This window comes from Budorcas taxicolor, chromosome 23 (assembly GCF_023091745.1).
Source record: "Budorcas taxicolor isolate Tak-1 chromosome 23, Takin1.1, whole genome shotgun sequence".
NCBI lineage: Eukaryota > Metazoa > Chordata > Mammalia > Artiodactyla > Bovidae > Budorcas > Budorcas taxicolor.
This window is the reverse complement of record NC_068932.1, coordinates 36,406,369-36,430,136: the sequence shown is the minus strand read 5'-3', so window position 1 is coordinate 36,430,136 and position 23,768 is coordinate 36,406,369. Positions and strand designations below refer to the sequence as shown.

General features: G+C 51.5%; 1 protein-coding gene across 1 annotated transcript in view; it reads left to right on the top strand.

The window, feature by feature from the left end:
* HSPA12A (heat shock protein family A (Hsp70) member 12A) overlaps positions 1-23,322 on the top strand; it is a 158,928-nt gene extending 135,606 nt beyond the window's left edge. Inside the window, exons 6-12 of the mRNA XM_052661028.1 lie at positions 7,301-7,417; positions 15,291-15,462; positions 19,008-19,094; positions 19,675-19,779; positions 20,475-20,733; positions 21,417-21,520; positions 22,684-23,322. Of these exons, the coding sequence (XP_052516988.1) occupies positions 7,301-7,417; positions 15,291-15,462; positions 19,008-19,094; positions 19,675-19,779; positions 20,475-20,733; positions 21,417-21,520; positions 22,684-23,321 (1,482 nt within the window). The 3' untranslated portion in view covers position 23,322. The remainder of the gene's footprint in view (positions 1-7,300; positions 7,418-15,290; positions 15,463-19,007; positions 19,095-19,674; positions 19,780-20,474; positions 20,734-21,416; positions 21,521-22,683) is intronic.
* Positions 23,323-23,768: the final 446 nt, after the last annotated feature.

The following is a 23,768-nucleotide window of genomic DNA, read 5'->3' as shown; positions in this document are numbered from 1 at the left end:
TTTCTGGGGAGAGAATGTGGGCTTCGTATTCAGAAACCAGGATGCCCCCATGTGCGCTGCTGGTGGGGAGGGAACATGGGGCAACTGCTGTGGAGAACAGCCTGGCAGTTCCTCAAAAGGTTAAGCACAGGGCCTTCCCTAGTGGCTCAGTGGTAAAGAATCTGCCTGCCAGTGCAGGAGACGGGGGTTCGATCCCTGGTCCGGGAAGATCCCACATGCCGCAGAGCAACTAAAACCCGTGTGTCACAGCCTGTGCGCTAGAGCCTGAGAGCTGAAACTGCTGAAGCCCACACATCCCAGAGTTCATGATCCACAGCAGGAGAGGCCGCCGCAGTGAGAAGCCCCACACCACAAGAGAGTAGCCCCTGCTCCCCGCAAGGAGCAAGAGAACCATGCAGCAAGGAAGACCCAGCACAGCCGAAAACTAACTAAGAAAAAAAGGTTAAACACAGTGTGAGCTGGAGGCTCCAACCCTAGGTGTGTTCCAAGAGAAAAGAAAACATGTATTCACGTAAACACCTGTGCGTGAATGTTCACAGAAGCACTGTTCATAATAACCAAAAAGGCAGAAACAACCGACACGTCCATCCGTGGATGAATGGGTAACTAAATGGGATCCACCCATACACTGGAATATTATTCAGCCTTAAAAAGGAATGAAGTACTGATATATACTGTGACGCAGATTAACCTTGACAACATGATGCTAAGGGAAAGAAGCCAGATACAAAAGGCCACTTAGTGCAGTATTCCATTTGTAGGAAATGTCCAAAAGGGGCAAATCCATGGAGACAGAAAGTACATGAGTGATTGCCAGAGGTGGGGGGTGTGGGAGTGAGGAGTGATGCCAAGGGATATGGGTTTCTTTGGGGGGATGATGAAGTTAGACAGTGGGAATGTCACACCACCATGTGAACATACTAACACCCACTGAACTGTACACTTTAAAGGTGAGTTTAATGGCATGTGAATTATATCTCAGTAAAACAAACGAAAGAAAGAAAGATAGGAGACCCACGTCGCAACTGTGTGATCCTGGGCAAGGTGCTCAACCTCTCTGATACCCATGTACCTAATGTGAAGAGGGAGGCAGGCAACTTCCTTGGGGGTCGTTTGATAATAAGTGAAAGATTGAATGTCGAATGCCTCCCATGGGGCTCAGGAAGGAGTAAACACTTGGCAAATAGTTGCTGCTGTTTCTCTCCATGGCTCGCACCCCAGACCCCATGGAAGAAGCTGACCCGGTGAATAAGCCCCCCTTGTTTGGCCCTTCGCAAAGGTTTGTCCAATGATGGCTCAGAATGAAGAAAATGGCTAGTGTCCCAGTGGAATACAGCGGTCTGCTCAGAGTCCCCTCCCGTGGGCATGGTGACGAGTGGGTGTAAATCAGGAGATTAAAAAGCCTTGTACTGAGCTCTGTCTCAAAGGAACTGGGAACCTCAGAAGCATTTGGTATTATGGGATCACTAGAAGAAATTTGGGGCTTCTTGGGTGGCTCAGTGGTAAAGAATCCACCTGCTAAAGTAGGAGACGTGAGTTCGATCCCTTAGTTGGGAAGACCCCCTGGAGAAGGAAATGGCAACCCACTCCAGTATTCTTTCATGAAGAATCCCGTGGACAGAGGAGCTACAGTCCACGGGGTGGCAAGAGAGTCAGACACGACCTAGTGACTAAAATAACAAAACAAACAGAAGGAATTTAGTGAATTCTTGAAATAGAATAGAATTCTAGAAATAGGACCGCGTACGTGCGTGCTAAGTCGCTTCAGTTGTGTCCCCAACCTTATGGACTGTAGCCAGCCAGGCTCCTCTGTCCATGGGATTCTTCAGGCAAAAATGCTGGAATGGATTTCCATGCCCTTCTCCAGGGGATCTTCCAGACCCAGGGATCAAACCTGCATCTCTTAAGTGTCCTGCATTGGCAGGTTATTTACCACTAGCGCCACTTGGGAAGTTCAGAAATAGGGCTACTGCTGCTGCTGCTGCTAAGTTGCTTCAGGAGCCAAAGCAATGAAAATGTGACACTGCTTTCATCCATTCAAGTGCCTTTTGTTTTGAGTACTTCCTGTGGGCCAGGTCCTATGTGAGTCCTGGTTGTGTGGAAACAAACTGCAGTGGAATATGCAGTCGATTAGTGGGTGTTGGGGATTCAGTGAATGCAGAGATGCTACCCAACAACAGCAGCAGGGAATCCCCCCGGCAGAGAGGGGTTGGGGGCTTCTGCCACACAGCAGCTGGCAGGGCAGGTGTTTCACCTGGTAGATCGGCCCAGGAATAGCTCAGGGGAAAGAAAGCATAGCCAATCGCTGGGGGAGCAGGCGGTTTGGAGCAGGCGGCGAAGGGCAAGGCTGCAGAGAGAGCGGGAACAGTAAGCGGGGGACGAGATTGTGCAGTCTTGAATGCCAGCAGAAGGAATCCTTCCTGGGTCGTGGGAGCCCTCACGGGACTTCTCTCAGGGCAGTGAGTGGCCTCGAGGGCAGTGTTAGAGGAGGGGAGACTGCTGTGGTCCTCAGGGCCCGCAGTGGGAGAGGAGTGACCTGTTGGCAGGTCTCTCAGACGCTGGCGCAGGCCCTAGAGCTGAGGGCGAGGCTGACACGCCACCTGCGGGCTCATCTGAGGATGTGAAAACCAAGGAGATAAACCGATGTGATGGAGGGAGGGAGTGGGTCATTCTATGAAAGGGGGTGGGGAGAGGACTCTAGGGAAGGGAGTGGGAGGGAGACAGAGGTGGGTTCACTTCAGGAAGCAGGTAGCGACCAGTCAAGACACAGAAGCAGGGAGGCCAGTGGGGACCCATGGAAAGGGAGCTGCCCTGGGTCCAGTTCAGTTCAGTCGCTCAGTCGTGTGCAACTCTTTGCGACCCTATGGACTGCAGCACGCCAGGCCTCCCTGTCCACCTCCAACTTCCAGAGTTTACTCAAACTCACGTCCATTGAGTCGGGGATGCCATCCAACCATTTTATCCTCTGTCGTCCCCTTCTCCTCCTGCCCTCAATCTTTCCCAGTATCAGGGTCTTTTCCAATGAGTCAGCTGTTCGCATCAGGTGGCCAAAGTATTGGAGTTTCAGCTTCCGCATCAATCCTTCCGATGAATATTCAGGACTGATTTCCTTTAGGATGGACTGGTTGGATCTCCTTGCAGTCCAAGGGACTCTCAGAGTCTTCTCCAACACCATATTTCAAAAGCAACAATTCTTCGGTGCTCAGCTTTCTTTATAGTCCAACTCTCACATCCATACATGACCACTGGAAAAACTATAGCTTTGACTAGACGGACCTTTGTTGGCAAAGTAATGTCTCTGCTTTTTAATATGCTGTCTAGGTTGGTCATAACTTCTCTTCCAAGGAGCCAGCATCTTTTAATTTCATGGCTGCAGTGAAAGGGAGCTGCCGTGGGTCCAAGAAGGCCTCAAAGCAGGGGAGGAGGTGGCCCTCTGTGGGCCTGAAGAGAGGAATTCCAGAGGGACTGACTGAGTGCCCAGAGGAAGATGCAGGCATGAAAGGAGGCCGGTGGGGGCAGGGTGTCTTCAGGTTAAGACGAGGAGCCACAGGAACTCGGGGAAAACGGAGGACTTGAGAAAGTCTGTGACTCTGGAGTGTGTTTCAGGTTGGCCATGACGTGAGGACAGGCCTGAGCAGCCTATCTTTCAGGGGAGGAAGGGATGGGAGGGGGCAGAGGTCATCAGACACAATATGGGTGAATGAGGGGTGGTTGTGTACCTGTCGGCTCAGCCAGAGCCTTCAGGAACTTTCTCCCAGCAGGGAACACATTGTGAAGAAGTCTGAGGAGATATATAGGAACTGGGTCCTTCCCAAGAGGCTGGCTGGTGTTCAAAGGGCAGGTGGATTCAGAGCAGCAGACTGTTGCATGTTGGACCTGAATAAGCTCGAGTAGATATTCTCAGAAATCGCATCCCTGGAGCGGTCTTGTTGTTCACGAGGGACAGTTGGTGAAAGTATCATGACAGGAAATGTTCAGTCAATGCCAGCTTCCTTCCCTTCCAAGCTGGTCTCCACCCTCTGGTGAACAAACAGCCCAACCAGACAACTTTCCATATGACTAGGAAAGCCCGTCGTTCATCTTTGAGCCTTTTCCTGTTTAAAGAGTTTAAAATAGGCTGGATGGTTAATATAGGCGGCACCCTTAGCATCCCTCTCAACCCATTACAGTCTCACCTACTTTTACAGCCCAATGCAGACCTACAGAGAAATCAGTTCAGTTCAATTCAGTTGCTCAGTCATGTCCGACTCTTTGCGACCCCAAAGAGTCTGGACTGCAGCAAGCCAGGCTTCTCTGTCCATCACCAACTCCTGGAGCTTGCTCAAACTCATGTCCATTGAGTTGGTGATGCCATCCAACTGTCTCATCCTCTGTCACCCCCTTCTCCTACCTTCAATCTTTCCCAGCATCAGGGTCTTTGCCAAGGAGTCAGTTCTTCACATCAGGTGGCCAAAGTATTGGAGCTTCAGCGTCAGTCCTTCCAATGAATATTCAGGACCGATTTCCTTTAGGATTGACTGGTTTGATCTCCTTGCAGTCCAAGACTGTCACCTTGACCTCCTGTTAGAAAGTAAAAGTCACTGTCGTTTCTGACTCTTTGCAACCCCATGGACTATACAGTCCATGGAATTCTCCAGGCCAGAATACTGGAGTGGGCAGCCATTCCCTTTTCTAGAGGATTTTCCCAACCCAAAGATCAAACCCAGGTCTCCCACACTGCAGGTGGATTCTTTACCAGCTGAGCCACCAGGGAAGCCCTCAAGGAAATAAAACATGATCAAAAAAATAAACACAAAAATAGACACAAACAGAAAATGACTGTTTTACTAGCAATCCTACTCCTGGACATATATCCAGAAAAGATGAAAATATACATGCAAATTTAAAAAGATACATGCACCCCAAGGTTCATAGGAGCATTATTTATTATACAATAACAAGGACATGGAAGTAACCTAAATGTCCATTGACTAGATGAATAGGTAGAGAAGACATGGTACAAATATAAAATGGAATATTACTCAGCCATGAAAAAGAATGAAATCATGTCATTTGCGGCAACGTGGATGGACCTAGAGATTGTTGTATTAGTGAAGTAAGTCAAAGACAAATATCATATATCACATACGTGTAGAATCTAAAAAGTGATACAAATGAACTTCTGTAGAAAAGAAGCAGATCCACAGACATGGAAAACATACTTAGGGTCACCAAAGGGGAGAGGGGTGGGGAGGGATGAATTAGGAGTTTGGGATTAATAGACACCGTGCTGTGCTATGCTTAGTCGCTCAGTCATGTCTGACTCTTTGCAACCCTGTGGACTGGAGCCCGCCAGGCCCCTCTGTCCATGGGGCTTCTCCAGGCAAGAAGACCAGAGTGGGTTGCCATGCCCTCCTCCGGGGGATCTTCCCAACCCAGGGATCAAACTCAAGTCTCCCATATTGCAGGGGGATTCTTTACAATCTGAGCCACCAGGGACGCCCAAGAATACTGGAGTGGGTAGCCTAACCCTTTTCCAGGGGATCTTCCTGTCCCAGGAATCAAACTGGGGTATCCTGCATTGCAGGCGGATTCTTTACCAGCTGAGCCACCAGGGAAGCCCTTAACAGACACTACTATGTATAAAATGGAAAAAAACAGGACCTTTGTATAACACAGGGAATTGTATTCAGCATCTTATAATAACCTATAATGGAAAAGAATTTGAAGAAGTATATATATATATCTATATACATATGTATATGTATATAGATATCTATATACATATATAGATATCTATATACATATGTATATATCTATATACATATATATGTATGTATATATTTCTGAGGTAGCTCAGTGGTGGAGAATCTGCCAGCCAAGCTGGAGACATGGGTTCAATCCCTGGGTCAGGAAGATCCCCTGGAGAAGGAAATGGCAACCCACTCCAGTATTCTTGCTTGAGAAATCCCATGGACAGAGGAGCCTGGAGGGCTACAGTCCTTGAGGTTGCAAGAGTCAGACATGACTTGGTGACTAAAACAGCAGCACTGGGTTTGATTTCAGATTTGCCTGGGGAATGTGGCCGCGGGAGGGGAGGGGCAGGTGGCGTGAGCACTGTTCAGAGGTCTTCTTTAGCCTTCATGGGCCTGGTTGAGCCCTCTGATGCTTCTACCCATCCTGTTTATCCAGGTGGGTCTCACTGATTTTTTTTTAAGTATAGTTGATTTGCAATGTTATGCCAGTCTCTGCTGTACAGCAAAGTTATACACATATATACATTAAAAAATATATATTCTTTTCCATTATGGTTTATCCCAGGAGACTGGATATAGTTCCATGTGCTGTGTAGCAGGACCTTATCATTTATCCATTCTAAATGTAGTAGTTTGCACCTACCAACCTTAAACTCCCAGTCCATCCCTCATCCTCTCCCTCTTCCCCTTGTCAACCATGAGTCTGATCTCTGTGTCTGTGAGCCTGTTTCTGTGTGTAGATAGGTTTTACGTTAACTGAAAGTCAAGGGCAGCACCATTCTTGCTAGGTCATGTTGCTCATACCCTTCCCAACCTGCCAGGAAACCTCCCCCCCATGGTGTGCTGGGCTTGCAGTAAGGTGAGTGAGTGACAACTCTGATTACAAATGCCACCAGCTGCTAAACATTCCTATAGGCCAGGCACTATTCAGATCTGAGACCAAAAGTAACAATTTCGTTAAGACCTTTCTTGGCCTTTAGCATCAAGATAGACCCGGGTCTGAGTGCAGAGTTTGGCTCTGCACCTCTCTAGCTGGTCAGTCATCACAGAGATACTGAACACGTCTAGGCCTTAGTTTGCCATCTGTAGAAAAGGGGCCGTGCCTGCCTCTTCCAGACAGGATTCTCAAATGGGTTCATGGAGATGGGGTAAGGAAAGAGCTTAACAAGATTGACATGGCAGAGGAAGCTGTCAGGAAGTGGAGCTCTGAGAAAACGATCAATCCTCCCAACAATGATATGAGTTTATTATTATCCCCGTTGTGCAGATAAGGAAGCTGAGGCCTGAGAGGTGGTCACTTGCCCTAAGTCACAGGACTAGGAAGTGACCAAAAGCCTCAGATCTGCCCGCCTCCACCTGCGGCCACATCCGGTGAATGAAGCAGCCGGTTAGCTCCGTTTGCTGAAAATTCAGACAACAGATTCTTGTTCCTGATGCTGGTTAGGTTCAAGGGGCTGCAGAATAGACGACCCAAAAGTTTGTGGCCAAGAAACCTGGATTTTTTGACGAAGCCGCGGGAGGACCAGTTCTGCCCACTTGACCTGCTGCATTTTCTCTGGCTTCAGGAGCTGAGCGACCAGGCGGGTTCGGAGTTCGAGAACTCTGATGTCAGATGGGTCATCACAGTGCCCGCCATCTGGAAGCAGCCGGCCAAGCAGTTCATGAGACAAGCTGCCTACCAGGTGAGTGCGGGGCTGGGGGCAGGCGGGGGGCCCAAGATGCACACGGTGGTGGCCGTCACCCCACTCAGCTGTCCCCCAGCATTCATAGGCCTCCTCAGGAGGCAGCAAGAGGTGGCCCACAGCCAGGAGGTCAGGAGCCTTCTCATTCCTCAGCTTCCTCCCTGGTGAGGATAAGCGGTCTGATGGAAAATAGGAGGGGCTGGCCTCGGTTTTCTTTCTGGCTTTATTCATTTCCAGGTCTTGTTGTCAAGGCCTTTCTCTCTGAGGTCAAGGGCTGCCTCTCTGAGTGGGTAGCGGGGGAGTGTAGGGAGAAGCCCCTTGCACTGAGGAGGTTAAGGGGGATTCCAGGCTATGGGGCAGGGAGGGTGGTGTCCTTTGGGCTTTAGCACCTTGGGCAGTAGGAACACCAGCAGCGCCAACGGCAAGCCCATCCTTCATGGGTGCTGGAGGGCATCACTGGGGCCACAAACCCTCGTGGCCTCCACCCCTCACACTTGCAGACAACTTGTGCCATGGAGTGGCTCCCATGAGGGGCTGACTTCATGGCGGGAGTGGCCAGCCATACTGACCTGCTATTATGATCCCGGGACAGCGTGGGATGCTTTGTGCTTAGTCTCCTGGGTTAATAAATGAGTGCTCACCCTGGGAGTCAGCTTCCAGAACCTTCCACCTGAGCAGGCTGGGGAACATCACCCATGTCTTCTGCCATGCCTCCTGGAGTGAGCTGCCCTTCCCAGGAGACATACCTCTAATGCTTAGTGTGTGGCCACAGACTCAAAGGACCTTTTCTTTCAAAAACCTCAACTGAATCCACCCTGAGCACTAACCCTGGAGAAGGAAATGGCAACCCACTCTAGTATTCTTGCCTGGAAAATCACGTGGACTTCCCTGATGACTCAGACAGTAAAGTGTCTGCCTATAACGTGGGAGACCTGGGTTCGATTTCTGGGTCAGGAAGATCTCCTGAAGAAAGAAATGGCAACCCACTCTAGTGTTCTTGCCTGGAAAATCCCATGGACAGAGGAGCCTCGTAGGCTACAGTCCGTGCGGTTTGAAAGAGTCGGACACGACTGAGCGACTAACACACACACGTACTGAGCTCCAGTCAGATGGCCCTGGGCACCTTGAATTGTCCTCCATGCCTGGGGCTTTACTCCAGGTGGCTTTACTGCAGTTCAGGGAAGGACAGTGTCCCCTCCTCACCCCACCCCTGTTCCCCTCCTTCCCGCCACTGCCCCAGCCTGTCTCCTCTGCTCTCCCCTTCCTCTGTTCAGCGTGAGAATCTGGTTCAGTCTATGCATCTGCCAAAAATAGATTTGTTTTTATAGGGATGAGGAAAGCGGGTAGAAGTTCCAGAAACAGACAACCTCTTTAAATAGGAAGAGATTCAAGTGCAGTTTCACTGCCCATGGGAGCCCTGGGCATCAGGGAGCTCTTCCTGGGTGTCAGCCCTCAGGCAGAGTCCAAGGATCCAGAGACGGGACCCAGGGACCCGGGTGTCTGCTGAGACGCTGTCCAGGGGCCTGAGTTTTCCCAGGAAGGATCCTCAAGATTCATCATTTGGACTTTTTTCATTTTCCAGCCCTCAGGAAGACTTCAGCAACAAACATGTGACCTGGAAACGGGACAGTTCTTATTTTTAGCCTGAAAAAGTAAGAGGTGCAGAGACTGGTAGATTCATCAGGGCTGTGGAGTCCTGGGCCAGCTCTTTAAGGGCTGCCTCTCTGGGTGGGTAGCAGGGGAGTGTAGGGAAAGACCCGTTACACTGAGGAGGCCAAGGTGGGGAGCCAGGCTGGGGTGGATGGGGTGTCCTCTGGGCTTTGGCACCTCGGGCAGTGGGAGGGCCCGCAGTTCCTGGGCAGGGCCCAGGTGACAAGCATGGATGAAGGGGTGGGAGGATTTGCTTCCTGAGGCCAGGAGATGCCCTGCCAATGGATCTGTCCTCTCCTTACCGGGTAACGTTTGTCCAGGGCACTGTTTGTGCAGCTTAATTTGGGGCTCTTTTTGATACTTGTGTTCAGTTTACAGTCACTGGATGGATTTGAAGATGGCAGAGACCATTTGTTCATTCATTCTTTGTTCACTGTTTCATTTATTCATTAAACAAGCCTGTGTTAGCAGCCTTCTTTTCCAGGATGCATTAGGTGCTCAGGTCATGGGACAGGGGCCCTGCTCTCAAATTGCTCACATCCAAGTGGCTCATTGAAGCCATTTGTACTTCTGGGAAGGGGTCTGTAGCATGTTAGGGGCACCCTCTTTAGCCTGTCTTCTGGAAGAGTCTTCAGGACAAAGTGAACAGAGTTTGCTACTCTCCCAAGTTAGCATTTCTCCAACTCTTCCTTCCTCACCTCCTGTTTATTATACAGAGTGAGAATGGTGGCTGCTAATTTTCTTATGTGTCAGCTTGACTGGGCTTAGGGGTATCCAGATACTTGGTCAAATATCATTCCAAGTATTGCCATGAGGGTGTTTCTGGATGAGATTAACATTTACATTGATTGACTAAATAGAGCAGATTGCCCTCTCTAAGGTGGGTGGGTCTCATCCAATCAGTTGAAGGCCTGATTTAGAACAAAAGCTGAACCTTCCTAGACAAAGTAAGAGGGAATTCCTCCTGCCTGCCTGCCTTCACTTTCATGCACTGAAGAAGGAAATGGCAACCCACTCCAGTATTCTTGCCTGGAGAATCCCAGGGACGGAGAGGAGCCTGGTGGGCTGCCATCTATGGGGTCGCACAGAGTCGGACATGACTGAAGTGACTTAGCAGCAGCCTCCCTTTAAACTGGAACATTGTTTCCCCTGCTTTTGGCCTCTAACTGGACTCTTGCTTGGTCTTGAGCCTGCTGGCAAGGGAATTATACCGTCTGCCCTCCAGGGCTTCCAGCTTGACTGAAGTCTTAGGATTTGTCAGTCTCCACAATCATGTGAGCCAACTCCTTAAAATAAACCCCTTTCTACATATACAAACATTCTACTGGTTCTGTTTCTCTGAAGAAATCTGACAAATACAGAACCTGAGCAAAAAGGACAGTTCCTGGCCCACCCAGCTTCTGAGACCTGAGCCTTCCCAGCAGCCCTTCCACCAGAAGCGTGGCCCATCGGCCTGGCTTCATGCAGATGAGCAGGCAGGGTGAGCAGGATAGTTTTCCATCAGGGCAGCTGGGAAACTGGTCAGCCCACCCTGCTTACATGTGGCAAATGGAGCCCCTCCTTCCAGGCTCCTGGGTCCAAGTTCATGGCACTGTCACATGGCTGAACATCAACTTCCCATCAGCCTAGTAGAGGAGGAAGAGGCCTGGATGAAGAGAGAGACAGAAGCAATCCCTGAGAGAAGCAGGCCTGCAAGGAGTGGGCCTGGGACCTGAACTTGACGGTCTGTGACTCATGGCCCGTGAGGGCTGCCCAGCACTTGACATGGGAGCAGCTTCATCTGTGAAACCCCCCAAACCCCTCTTGTGTCAAGTGATTGCTGAAGAAGTGGGTTAAAGCTCCATCTTTCGTGATCCACCTTCTTGGGGCAGCTTTAGACCCTTTAAGAGCATTCACTGGAAAGATGGCAGCAGAAAGAACAGCTGATGCCTCTTCTGAGGCCCTCAGAAAAGAGCTAGAATAAGAGTTAGTTCCACTCTGTCCTGCGTGAATCATGGATAGGAAGTAGTCTAGTATATTTCTAGATGAATTTTGCTTAAAATGTGTGACTCTCATAGGTTCCAGAAACCTGTTAAATAAATTATATTGCCATACCCATGATGATCTCATCTCACAGAGCTTGCATTTACCTCCCTTTCTGAACAAGCCGCAGTGAAAGATAATCACATCAAGAAGGAAACCCAACCCCGTGACATTCAGAAGCCCTGCAGCTGTAGCTCTTTGCAGCTCGATGCCAGGCCAGCACAACTAGTCTGGCCTTTTTACGCAGCTGTGGACACAGCCCCTTGGCAGATTTTCCTGGCTGACTGCAGGGCCGAGGAGCAGAGAAGTTGGGGTGGTAACCACCCTCGTCCTTGGCCTCCCTGGAGTGTGGTTTTCTCACCCTGCCACCCCTCCCAGTGGAGCTTGTGACCAGGAAGCCGAGCTCTAAAAACTAATACTACGACGGAGCTGTTGCTGGCCCAGATGTGGAGAGTCAGATGGAGCAGCCTACTCTTGGTTCAGAGGCTTTCTGATTGTACAGTCCTCAGGTCATGCCTGCAAAGCTCTCTTGAGAGGGGCCAGAGGATCGCAGAAAGCCTAGCTGGAGGGATGGGCGACTCTTTCATCTGGCAGCTGCCCTCTTAGCACCTACTGTGTGCTTTAGGCCTAGAAGACCTGACAGCTGCCCTTAGAAAACACCCCTCCTTACAGGAGAGGTTAGACAGGCCCGCACGGATCGACGGTGGGAAGCAGAATATGCCACGTGCTGGGCCGGGGGCTGAGCAGAGGGAGAGCTCACATCGAACAGAACCGTGGCCTTGGGATACCAGCTCCAGGGATAGAGTTACCGGGAGCGGAGAGCAAGCTTTTCTGTCCTGGTTGACCCTGAACAGATCCCAGGCAAAGACCCCTGGGGTCTGTTGTAGCCCCTAGGCCAGGGGGCTTCTGCTGAGGACAGGGAGTGGTTTTAGAGACAAACTAAGCTTGCATTTCAGTGCAAGGCATCCTTCTGCTCAGAGAGAAAGACATCTGGGTTTGTAAGAGGCTGGCGGAGATATCTGCATTTCCTCCTTTTCTCAGAGTCTCCCAGCAGCTCCAAGAAGCCTCCTGGGGAGACGGAATCTGTGTGGAGACAGCTGTCTTCTCTGGCCTCTCTCTCCGCTCTGCCTGTGGCCTCCCTGAGCGTTGGCTGGTGGAGACATGGAGCCTCGGTCTCGCTGGGGAGCGGGGACGGGGGCTGGTTCAAGCAGAGGAGTGTGGTTACTTGGTCCTGGGCCTCCCGGGCACTGCCGGCCCACCCCCCTCACCCCCCCGCCACTGATCTTGCCTTTCCCTCCCCTCTGGTTTGGGGTCCTCTTCACTTCCACTTCCATCTGCATCCTCACCCGGGTACTGTGGGGAACTCCTCACAGAAATGGGTCAAAGCTTTTGCTGTGGAGCTGAGCCAGTCCAGCTGGGGAGGGACTGGTGGATGGTCCCCCGAGGGGTGCAGCCCCAGCTCTCTGGGGGCAGATTCAGATCAGTCTGCTTGTCTTTCACATCTTCAGGATGTGGGAGCATCCCGGTGGGAGGTGTTCTCAGTCAAACACCAGGGACCCTCGGACGCCCTTGAATTGTATCATTTTACTCAAGAGCCCTCACTCCTCTGGACTTGATGTGACTTTCCATGGGTATTTCACATGTAGGGTAGCCTGTTCAGAATTCCCGGGAAGGCTTGGAGAGGAATGAAGGTGTCTGTCTTCTTTGCTCCTTTGTCCCCTGCAGTCCCCATTGCCCCAGACAGGCCCTGGACCCAGCTATTCTCACCAGCCACGTGGGCACCGCCTGGCCGGCTGACGGGACCCGGAGACAGGAATGTGCCTTTCCTCCTTCACACCGAGTCCCGGGCGTGCTCTGCTCTGCCCTCCACAGCCTCCGCCCATCCCAAGCTTTGCAGGAGAGGCTTGTGTCTCCCAGGCCCACCGTTGCTTTGCTGTCCACCTGTCCTTCTTCCTCAGTCCACGTGGTGCAAGCCAGGCCCGTGAGCTCCTGCTCTAGAAGGGTCTCGGCTTTATGAGGACGGAAGAGCCAGTCCACGAGCACTGCGCTGCAGACTGGGCTCCTCCTGCTGTCACTCTGGAGTTTTCCCTCTGGGATCCTGGGGAGAAAGGTTCAGAGGTTTCCCTGTTCCTGGCGGCACTTGCCGTGGGTGGCCCGTGGCGTCTTTCATCAGGCACTTTAACCCTTAGCTGCCTTTTTACTGAGGCTGTCTGATGAGATCCTGCGAGAAAGTGAGGCTGGGGGAGGGGGCAGTTTAATCCCTGGGACCGGAATCTTGGCACACACCTGCGCCAATCACCCACTGACCCGGGTAAGCTCAGGGCAGACCTGGCCTCTTCAACCTGGGGGCCCGGCCGATGGGCAACAGATCCTGCTTGTGTGGTTGGGCTCAGCTGAGGCAGGAAGGAGGCGGGTTCCTGGTGGAGAGTGAAGGCATGTATGGTTCCATCTGGTTTTGTAAAGGACAGTCTTCCAGAAGGTTTCTGCCCTTGGCAGACATTTAGTTTTGGCAAAGTAGAGACTTTGTCACCTGCCGGCTGATGGTATCTGAGACCTAGTTGATTGGTTCATTTGGGATAATACGGTTATTTGGGAGAACAGATGGCAGCAGGTATAAGGCAGTCCTGGCCCAGACTAAATGAGTGGAGATTGCACCTTCAAACCAGTTCAGGAGGGGAGTGTTAGGGGCACCCAGGAGTTCTGTCAAAGCATGGAGGACTGGGCCCCACTTCAGTAACTGGAGTTACTAAGAGCAGGAGAGCTCAGAACCAGTTCAAGAGCTAGTCTGTGGGGCCTGGGCTGGCTCTCACTTCTGTTGGCTACCCTGGAGCCTAAGACTGTCCCAGTTTGGGCACTGAAAGATCAGTGTCCCAGGAAACCCAGGACAGTTGGTCACCCTACCTCTCTAAACTTTGGTTTCTTTCTGCATAAAGTGAAGGAATTGGACGAAAGGTGTCTGCAGTTTCTAACCTCAACTCCCCTCCCTTCCTTGCCCAATAATTGACCCTCCAGAGCCCCTTCTGCTCATGACCCTAGGCTGGCTTTTCCCCATGGGCATTTACAAGTGTGATGTTAGGCAGACCTTTGTCCCTGGCTGACAAGATGAGCCTGGGGAGGCCCCTGGCTGCCTTCTCCTGGGGCCTGGGGAGAACTGGGGGCCTTCTCCAAAGTGGATGTTGCACCTGGGGAGCATCCCGGCTTCCCTCGGAAATGGCAGCAAAGACAGTAAACACAGCAGTACCGGAATGAGCTAGTTTTAGTTTCCCATTGTGTTGGCAACCAAGGACATCCATGCGCATGGGCAGCTTCAACAAGCAAGCCACACCTCATGCTCCAGGTCAAGGCCAAGCCAGTCTGTGTCTCTGCGCACCCTCAGAGGGGTGTTCCTGAAGCCCCCTGGCTGCCCTTCGAGAGGCCTGGAGGGGTTGTGGCTGGAGCAAGCCAGGCGTCACAGGGCAGACTCACGTCTGCTGTGAACAGGAGAGGGGCTTTGCATAGGATAACTGCCAGTGGGCTTTCCCCTGCATCTAGGACCTGGGGACTCTGTGGATTCCAGGGCGGGGGTGAGGGGCTTTCTCCTGGAGCCCCCTCGGTGCTCTGGAGATAACAGGTCAGATGCCCACATAGCAGATTCAGATTCTTGCACAGCTGAGGCCCGGCGATGGCCTTTCTGTTTCCTAGGCCACCGACCATTGGGGTTTGCTAGGCCTCGGTCCTACCATTTGGTTCTGGAACCGGAAACAGACCGTCATCGGCCTTCCATCCTGGGTTGGTTTTCTAAGTTTTGGGTCCTTTGCCCCTTTGGGATTCTCAGCTGTGGGCCAAGCGGGCCAAACATGCAGGCAGCCTTGAGGGTCACAGAGCCTGGCACTCACCAAGAATACTTGTACATTGGCACCCCACTCCAGTACTCTTGCCTGGAAAATCCCATGGACAGGGGAGCCTGGCAGGCTGCAGTCCATGGGGTCGCAAAGAGTTGGACACGACTAAGCGACTTCACTTTCTCTTTCTTTCTCTCCTTTGCCCACCCTGTGATGTTTGGGTACCTGGCTTAGGGCTCAGCACCCAGTCACCCCCGATTTTAGGTTCTGCAGGGGCCTGTAGAGGGAGTTTCCCCAACAAGCACCCCTTCCTTGGGGGTGCTCACTCCCAGGGTGGGGGTGTCCTCGGAGGGGTCCCAGCCTTGCCTTCTGTCTTCCAGGCAGGCCTGGCCTCCCCGGAGAACTCGGAGCAGCTCATCATTGCCCTGGAGCCCGAGGCAGCCTCCATCTACTGCCGGAAGCTGCGGCTGCACCAGATGACTGATCTAAGCAGCAAGGTCGCGGTCAACGGGTACAGCTCCAGTGACACAGTAGGAGCTGGGTTTGCACAGGGTACCTGCTCTCTCTCTCCCCTCCCCGCCACCCGCCCCTCCGCCCCACTCTGGCCCCCTGCATGTGTCTCTGCCTCGGAGTTTGTGAAGGCACTCAGTGTGGTCTGGAGACCTCAAGATGCTTCTGGAAGAGGCTGGAGTTAAGTACCTCTGTGCTCAGCTCCCCCCCTCCCACAACCTGGCCCCTCCAAGGACACTGTAAACTCATCAGTGGTTACCCTTGTTCATCACCCACCCTAGTGCCTAAGGGGAGGACCCTTCTCTCCCAAGCATGTGAAGCAGTCCAAGAGTGGCTCTTGGCCATGCATTTTACTCCGCTTTTAAGTCTTTCCTGTCTATTAACTGATTCTTAATCTAATTCCACTGGCCTGTTATTAATGCCTCCATTAAGACTGTTGGTTTATTGCTGACTCATTCATTGGGGCCGCTTTGTACGTGATGCGCTCATTGTGAATCTTAACTATAAACCTGGGGAGAGTTGAGGCTAGAGGTGAAAAGGGCAGACTTTCCCTGAGGGGTTGATGCTCATTTAACTGTGGGAAGGAACACTGCCCAGGGAAACCCAGGTTGGGCATTTTAAGGGCCTTTTTTCTCTCCAATATTGGGTTGGCCAAAACTTCCGTGACAGTTTATGGAAAAACCTGATATTGACCTATATGCAAGTTGCTCACAAGCTTGCTCCTCAGAACTGTTTTCCCTGGAATGTAGGGCTCTTTAGATCTGTCCAGAGCCATGGAGTCTGAAGATACCCTGAGTCAGGCAGAGCCACGCGGGTGAACATGGATGCTAAGGAGCTGTGGGGGGTGGCACTGTGCACCCGAGCTCTGAGCTCTCTGCCTAAGTGAGGACTTCAAGGGCACCCCCCCCCCCCCCCTTAACGCCAGCCCACCTCCATCCTGCCCTGGAAGGCCCAGGTCCTGGAGGAGGAGAGGGATGATGTGAGTGAGACTGTCACCAGTTGTCCTGGAGCTTTCCTTGTTCCTCAGCTTGAAGGCTGTTTCTGCACTGCCTGGGGGACTGGGCCCCAGGCTCACCCTTGGAGGGCACACATTCCTGTCCAGACAGAGCTCTCTTCCTCTTTACAAGGTGACTCTGCCCCAGCGGCCACTGCTCTGCATTTTTAACCTAGGATGGAGGAGCCTGTGAACCTGAGCCATGAGACAGTGGCAAGAAGTTCACTTGTCACCAGGCTGCTGCCCCCTCAGCCTGCCAGGACCATGTGTTCGCCACCTGGATCTGATTCACCCAGAGCAAACGGAAACAGGCTTCCCTCCAAGTCTCAGGGCTCGATTTGCCTTTTTCTCACAAGGCTAGCTAGTGTTCACGTTTTAAATATTCAGGATCGTTGTTTTAATTGGAAGAAAGAGGAATGTCTGCCTGGGCTCTCTATTTCATATACTGATCTTTACTTATTGTTCATAGATAGCCACTCATGCCAGAATTAGCTGATTGAGCACAGTTCTCCTTGACACTTCTTAAGCACAACATTCGCATAGAAGGGAACTGTTAGAATGCCTGCCCTTCCCAAGAGCTCAAGAGATTTTGTTTTTCTTTCCTTTAATGTATCCTATCATGCCCACACTGCTCCATGTCTGTGTCCTGTGCCTTGTGGGATTTGCTGTTTTCTGTGCTCAGAGGGGTGTCTTTGGTTTTTGAAATCCTCATGTTGTTGGCCACCATCACTCAGAGGGTCAGTGAGGCAGGGGTTCCATCTTAACCTTGCTTTTTGGTGAGAACCTCCCTCCCAGAAGGACAGAGTGCTGTGTGGGAAGGCCTGGCAGAGTGCTTAATCAGGGGGTACCCAGGATGGCATCAGTAGCCTGAGTCCCCCATCCCGGGCCATTCTCTGCGCTCTGATGCCACTCCCCGATGGACATCCAGTGGCCACCACTGAGGAGACCAGAGCTGGCACTCTGTCCCCAGCGCTGCAGGGGCCACTGTTGGCGTTATTTGACTCCAAAAAGACTTAACGACATTAGTAAAGGCTACATTTTTCACAATCTTTGGCATATTTGCCTGAAAAACAGGATTTTCTGAGCGCTCAGAACATATTTTACTAGCTTCACTTGGCCGTTTTTTACACATGCCATTTTCTTGGCCACCTAGACTGTTTTGGAAAGTCAGTCCCCACGGCAAAGTGTTCAGTGTAAGTTCATCTGGAGCTGGGCATAGGAGAGAAGCCCTGAGTCCGGGGACCCCACAGGCCTGCCGGAGCTCTTTAATCAGGGGTGGCCTGAGGAGCTTAAGGCTGGCCCAATGTTGATGTTTGCCATTCTAATCCCCAGAGGAGATGCACTGTGCTCCTTGCTGAAGGAAGCTGGGGGGTCAAGGGTCCTTTATTGGATAACAAGCAGCAGATGTAGGGCTGAGAGACTAAAGATTTGGTGGGGGGCAGAGCGGTGGATTAGAGCCTTTGTCTGTAAAACCAGGATTGCTCTAAACTGTTCATGGTAGGGGCCATTTGTTGGGTTCACTGTCTCATACTTGGTGCTTTGCCTTCCTCATCACCTACTGTGTGCCTGGTGTCACAGTGGGTGCTGACGACAAATCAGAGGGCCAGTCCCTGCTCAGCCTGCGTGGAACTTGGGCCAAGTAGTATCATCCCATGTTATGGATGAGGAAACTGAAGCTGAGAGAGGTTAAGTGATTTGCCCCAATTCCCATCGTGCGTATGCTCTGGTGCTTCCCAGGCTCCCTCTCACAGCATCTTTCCCTCCTCTTAACATTCCTATTCAGCGTTTTCAGCCTTCACTCTAAATTGTTAAGTCTCAAAGGCAGGGGGTCTGCCGTCTGAGGGTTCATTTCAGGCTGCAAGACAGAGTCGTGGGAACGGCAAGTCCCTTGACCTCCCTGACATGGTTTCCTCGTCTGAACACAGGACGATGATCTGGGCCCTGTCCGTCTCACGGGGCTGTCGGGAGCCAGCGGGAGATGAAATACCCATGCATGGCATCACAGCCACTGAGTACCCCAGCCACCCCTAGGTTGTCCCGCGTTGTGCAGGAAAAAGGCGGCGTCGGCTTTGCTAGGTTCAGCCGCGCCACCTTGTGGCGGAAGAGCATATCGACTTCAACGGAGTCTGGAAAGGGCTCCTGGCCGGTTTTTCCCAGATCCAGTTAGGAAAACATACCCCGCATTCCATGTATCAGACCAAGTTCCTTGATGTGAAATTATTTAACCAAGCGCACTGCAGGCCATTTGGCAGACAGCTTCCTCCCTAGGGCAGCAGAGCCAGGAAACTGACCTATTTTATTTCCATTCCCCTGAAACTGTTCCTGGAGGAAGGGAATCTCACCACGGTGAGCTTTTCAGCAGAGCGCTGGCTAGCTCCAGGCAGATGAATAGATGGAGGCTGGTGGAAATAAGCTCCTTGCTGTGGAAGAGCTGGCTTTGTCATTCCCCCTGTTGTACTTATGTAATCATTCCGATCGAGATCACCGAATGTTCTGTTCCCAAACCTCCCATGCTCTTTCACCTCCACTGACTTCAGGGACTGCGGCTCTTTCATGCTTTCTCACCCGTTATTTTCTTTGTGTTGGCCACTAGCTAAGGAACACATACGACGTAATCGGCAGAGTCGGACCTTTCTGGTGGAGAATGTCATAGGAGAAATCTGGTCCGAGCTGGAGGAAGGTAGTGTCCTTGAATGTCCTTTGCCCCTGCTGGATTTTGTGTGTGTGCGTGTGTGTGTGTGTGTGTGTGTGTGTGTGTGTTGGCAAAAATGCATTCCTATTTGTTCCTTTTACACTTTTGGGAAATGTTCCAAATCAGTCGGTTTCACAGACCTGCTTGCCCAGGGAGAGCTCTTTTTGGAGCTGTAATTTTTCATGTTCTAAAACCATATAGGCTCTTCAGAAGAAAAGTAGGAGCTGGAACTCACCAGTTCCAGGATAAGCCTTATGTTATAAACAGCAGGTCATTCGATGGTGCTGTTACCTTGTCGGCTTGTATGTGCCAGGTATGCAGTGTCGTGTGACATGAGTGCTTTAAAGATTCGTTCATCTGTGTTCACAGTCCATGCTAACCAGCACTTCTGGGCAGACATTATCTCATTCTCTTTAGTCATGAATAACTCACTGTGCTCCTGATTAGCAAAACCATTGTACTACTGGGTGTTGATGGAGCTTAGCTAGGTACACCGTCATCACCTGCCAGATTGTTCCAGGACACAGTGGACAAGTGGTCTGTATAAAGGATGGCTGTTTTATACCAGGTGACAAGTATGTGGTGGTGGACAGTGGCGGTGGCACCGTTGACCTGACAGTCCATCAGATACGGTTACCAGAGGGGCATCTCAAAGAACTGTACAAAGCAACAGGTAAGCCTGAGAAAATGAGGGAAGTGGCTAATGTTCTCATACCTGAGCTGTTTTACTCATTTCTGATTTCTCTCAGCATCTCATTCTTTCAATGCCATCAGCACGTGGGATTATGAGCAGTATGGATGTGTGAGACCAGAAAGCAAAATGCCATTAAATGGCCTTTAAACACAAACCGCCATAACTTGGGTCTGGGCCTAAAGTGAGCCTGTTGCAGATCCTGGCCATGATCATCACCTGTGATTTGGTGCTGTGGCTAAGCTTTCCTGGGAGGTCCCAGGATGAGACCACCAAACCAAAGAACGTCTTGTCCTCTTAGGATGGAAAGGATGAGTAATTAGTAGGTCACAGGGACTCGGTGAGGTCTGCTGGCTTCACTGACTCTGTCCTTAGATTTCTTGGGCAGGAATACCACGATGCTCCCAATTAGCTAAAGGCATTGGTTTTATTTAAAATGTAAATAATTTAAAACCGATTTTTGATGAGTGATTTTTATAGGAAAGTTTTCCCATGTGGAATAAGAAGAACCTAAGGGTTTTAAAGAGTAAGTAAAAACACACAGCCGTGGTCTGCTGGCTAAGTGGGCCCACGTTTGGGTTGCTGTCTTTGGCAGAACCCAGGGTAGGCTGCTACTCAGACTTCGGATTCTGTTTCTGTTTTTGACAGAGTGGTCTCCCATTTTGTTCTTGACCCAGGTGGACCCTATGGATCTTTAGGAGTAGACTACGAATTTGAAAAGCTTCTGTGTAAAATATTCGGAGAGGATTTTATTGAGCAATTTAAAATCAAGCGTCCTGCGGCCTGGGTTGACTTAATGATTGCATTTGAGTCTCGAAAAAGAGCGGCTGCCCCAGACCGAACTAACCCACTGAACATCACCCTGCCCTTCTCCTTCATTGACTACTACAAGAAGTTCCGGGGACACAGCGTGGAGCACGCCTTGAGGAAGAGCAAGTGAGTCGGCTCACGTTTGGCTCAGGACAGTCCAGAGGGTAGAACATGTTGATGGGAGGGAGGAAGGGGGTGTGGACTCTGAGTTCCAATCCTACACGCTTGCTGTGTGACCTTGGGCAAGTGACTCAACTTTTCTGGTCCTTAGTTTTTTCATCTGGAACATGGGCATGATAATTCCACTTACCTCAAAGGGTTGCTGTGAGGATGATATGAATTCATATACGCTTAGCACAATGCCTGGGACCTAGAAGGTGCTATTTATGTGTTAGCTATGATTATGCACTAAAAAGATAAGCTTTATGAAAGCAGGGAAGTTTGGCTCCTGCTTTGTCCCCAGAGTCCACAATAGAACCTGTTGTGGGTTCTGTTGTGGGTTTCTGAGCACTGAGTAGGTGCTCAGTAAATATTTGTTGAATGAATCATCACCCTGTCTTTTGCATTAGACTTTGGCTTTCACTGTATCAGGAGAGGGTGGGCCAGAGCCCAAAGTAAAGAGAAACGGAAGAGGTTGTGCCTTAGCTTTTAAGCTCCTAAGGGTCTAGATCCTGGTGGTTTAGGGTATTACTAAGGGATCTTTGGACTTTCAGACCCCCTTGCCCACTCAGACGTGACAGCTGTTCTGCCAGGGCCCGTGACTTGGGTATCCTTTCTACACTCTCACTCTCTCTCTGCTCGCCCCACAGTGTGGATTTTGTCAAGTGGTCCTCGCAGGGGATGCTGAGGATGAGTCCAGATGCCATGAATGCCCTTTTCAAGCCGACTATCGACAGCATCATTGAGCATCTCCGTAAGTGATCAGCCAGGGCTTGGCCACTTGGTGGGGCAGAGCCAAGAATGGGGACTGGCATTTCCAGCATCACCCGCCAGTATATGTGAAATCGGGATGGCAGGGGGTCCAGGGTTTGGCGCCACGGGTCAGGGTCCCGGCAGGAGTGGGCAGGGCCTGGGCATGTACGAGGGTGGCTGAAAGCCCCTACTCATCTGGGCTTTCTGTCTGGCTTCAAAAGTCAGAGAGCTGGGACATCTAAAGCAATATTACCATCGAGTGACTGGCCTTAGTGAAGGGATGGTCCTTGCTTTATCAGAATAAATTGGAAACCATAACCTCTGCTGGGATGGAGGAACGGTTATATAAACCAAAGGTCTATCCCCACCTCTCCCACCAAACACACACCAGGGCCCTCACCTGGGGACACAGTAGACTCACCAAGGTCTCTTTCAGTATCCAGGGCCTCTTCCAGTATCCAGGGCCTCCACTTCCCACTCCATACCTAGCCAATCAGAACCCCCAGGGATGGGATGGGAATTTGATGAAAACCAAAGAATAATATTTCTAACAGCCTGCCTTGACTCATTTAAGAGAACTGCAGGTTTGGAGAGGGCGAGGGGTATTCATTTACACCTAACAAAGAACTGCTTAAACTGATCACCGTCTAGCTGTGAAAATGGGTTTCTACTTAGCAGTAGCTTGAGTTTTCATTCCTGAGCATACTGATGTACAGACCTCCTTTCTTTAAAAATAATCTATACATACATTTACTTTTGGCTGTGCTGGGTCTTGTTGCTGCCTGAGGCCCTTCTCTGGTCGCAGCGAGTGGGGGCTGCCCTCCAGCTGCGGTGCGCCTGTGGGCTTCTCCTGTTGCCAAGCACAAGCTCCAGAGTGTGCTTACTAGTTGTGACACACAGGCTTAGTTGCCCTGCGGCAGCTGGAATCTTCCTGGACCAGGGATCGAACTGGTGTCTGCTGCGTTGTGAGGTGGATTTTTAACCACTGGACCACCAGGGGGCCCATCAAACCTCCTTTCCTTAAAGGACTAGCTCTACAAAAGTAATCTGTTCCAGTTCAGACCAAGAGTGTCCTCCAGTTGGTCCATTCCCCACCTCCTCAGGCCACCCAGTCCCCCGTGGCTTCTGGTGACAGGTCGCTTGTCCCCTCCTCTTCCCTTTCAGGGGACCTGTTTCAGAAGCCGGAGGTGTCCACGGTCAAGTTCCTCTTCCTGGTGGGCGGCTTCGCCGAGGCGCCCCTCCTGCAGCAGGCGGTACAGGCTGCCTTTGGCGACAAGTGCCGCGTCATCATCCCCCAGGACGTGGGCCTCACCATCCTCAAGGGCGCCGTCCTCTTTGGCCTGGACCCCGCGGTCATCAAGGTGCGCCGGTCCCCACTCACCTACGGGGTGGGCGTGCTGAACCGCTACGTGGAGGGCAAGCACCCGCCCGAGAAGCTGCTGGTGAAGGACGGCACCCGCTGGTGCACCGACGTCTTCGACAAGTTCATCTCCGCCGACCAGTCCGTGGCCCTGGGCGAGCTGGTCAAGCGCAGCTACACCCCGGCCAAGCCCTCCCAGCTGGTCATCGTCATCAACATCTACAGCTCCGAGCTGGACGACGTGAGCTTCATCACCGACCCCGGGGTGAAGAAGTGCGGCACGCTGCGCCTGGATCTCACCGGGGCCAGCAGTACCAACGTGCCCGCCCGCAGGGAGATCCAGACCCTCATGCAGTTCGGGGACACCGAGATCAAGGCCACGGCCATTGATATAGCCACTTCCAAGAGTGTCAAGGTTGGGATCGACTTCTTAAATTACTAACTGGCCCTCCCCACCGCCGGTCCCCGCCGTGGACTCGGCTCACCCGCGTCTGCTGACCTCAACCCTGACTGTTCTTACCCTGCCCTTGACCCTTGCCATTACCCATCTGAATTCCAGCGGGGAAGATGAGAACAGCCAGGGCTAGACATAATTAGGGGATGTTTCTGAGGGCACACTGGAGTCAGAAAAGCTGTTGGCAGTGAAGATGGAGGTTGGGGAAGAGGAAATTTGAGCATCCTAGAAGAGCAGCTAGTGTTCACAGGTAAGAAGTGTTGAAACGCCCACCTGACAAGGGAATCAGTACATTTCTGCAGCAGTGATCGGGCTGGGATTGAAGAGATCTCCCTTCTGCAGAACTTAGGATGCCCTATCACAACCTTTCCAGATTTGAAATAAGATCTTTGAGCCAAGAGGAGATTCTTCATCTCTCTGAGACTTTTCTTTTCA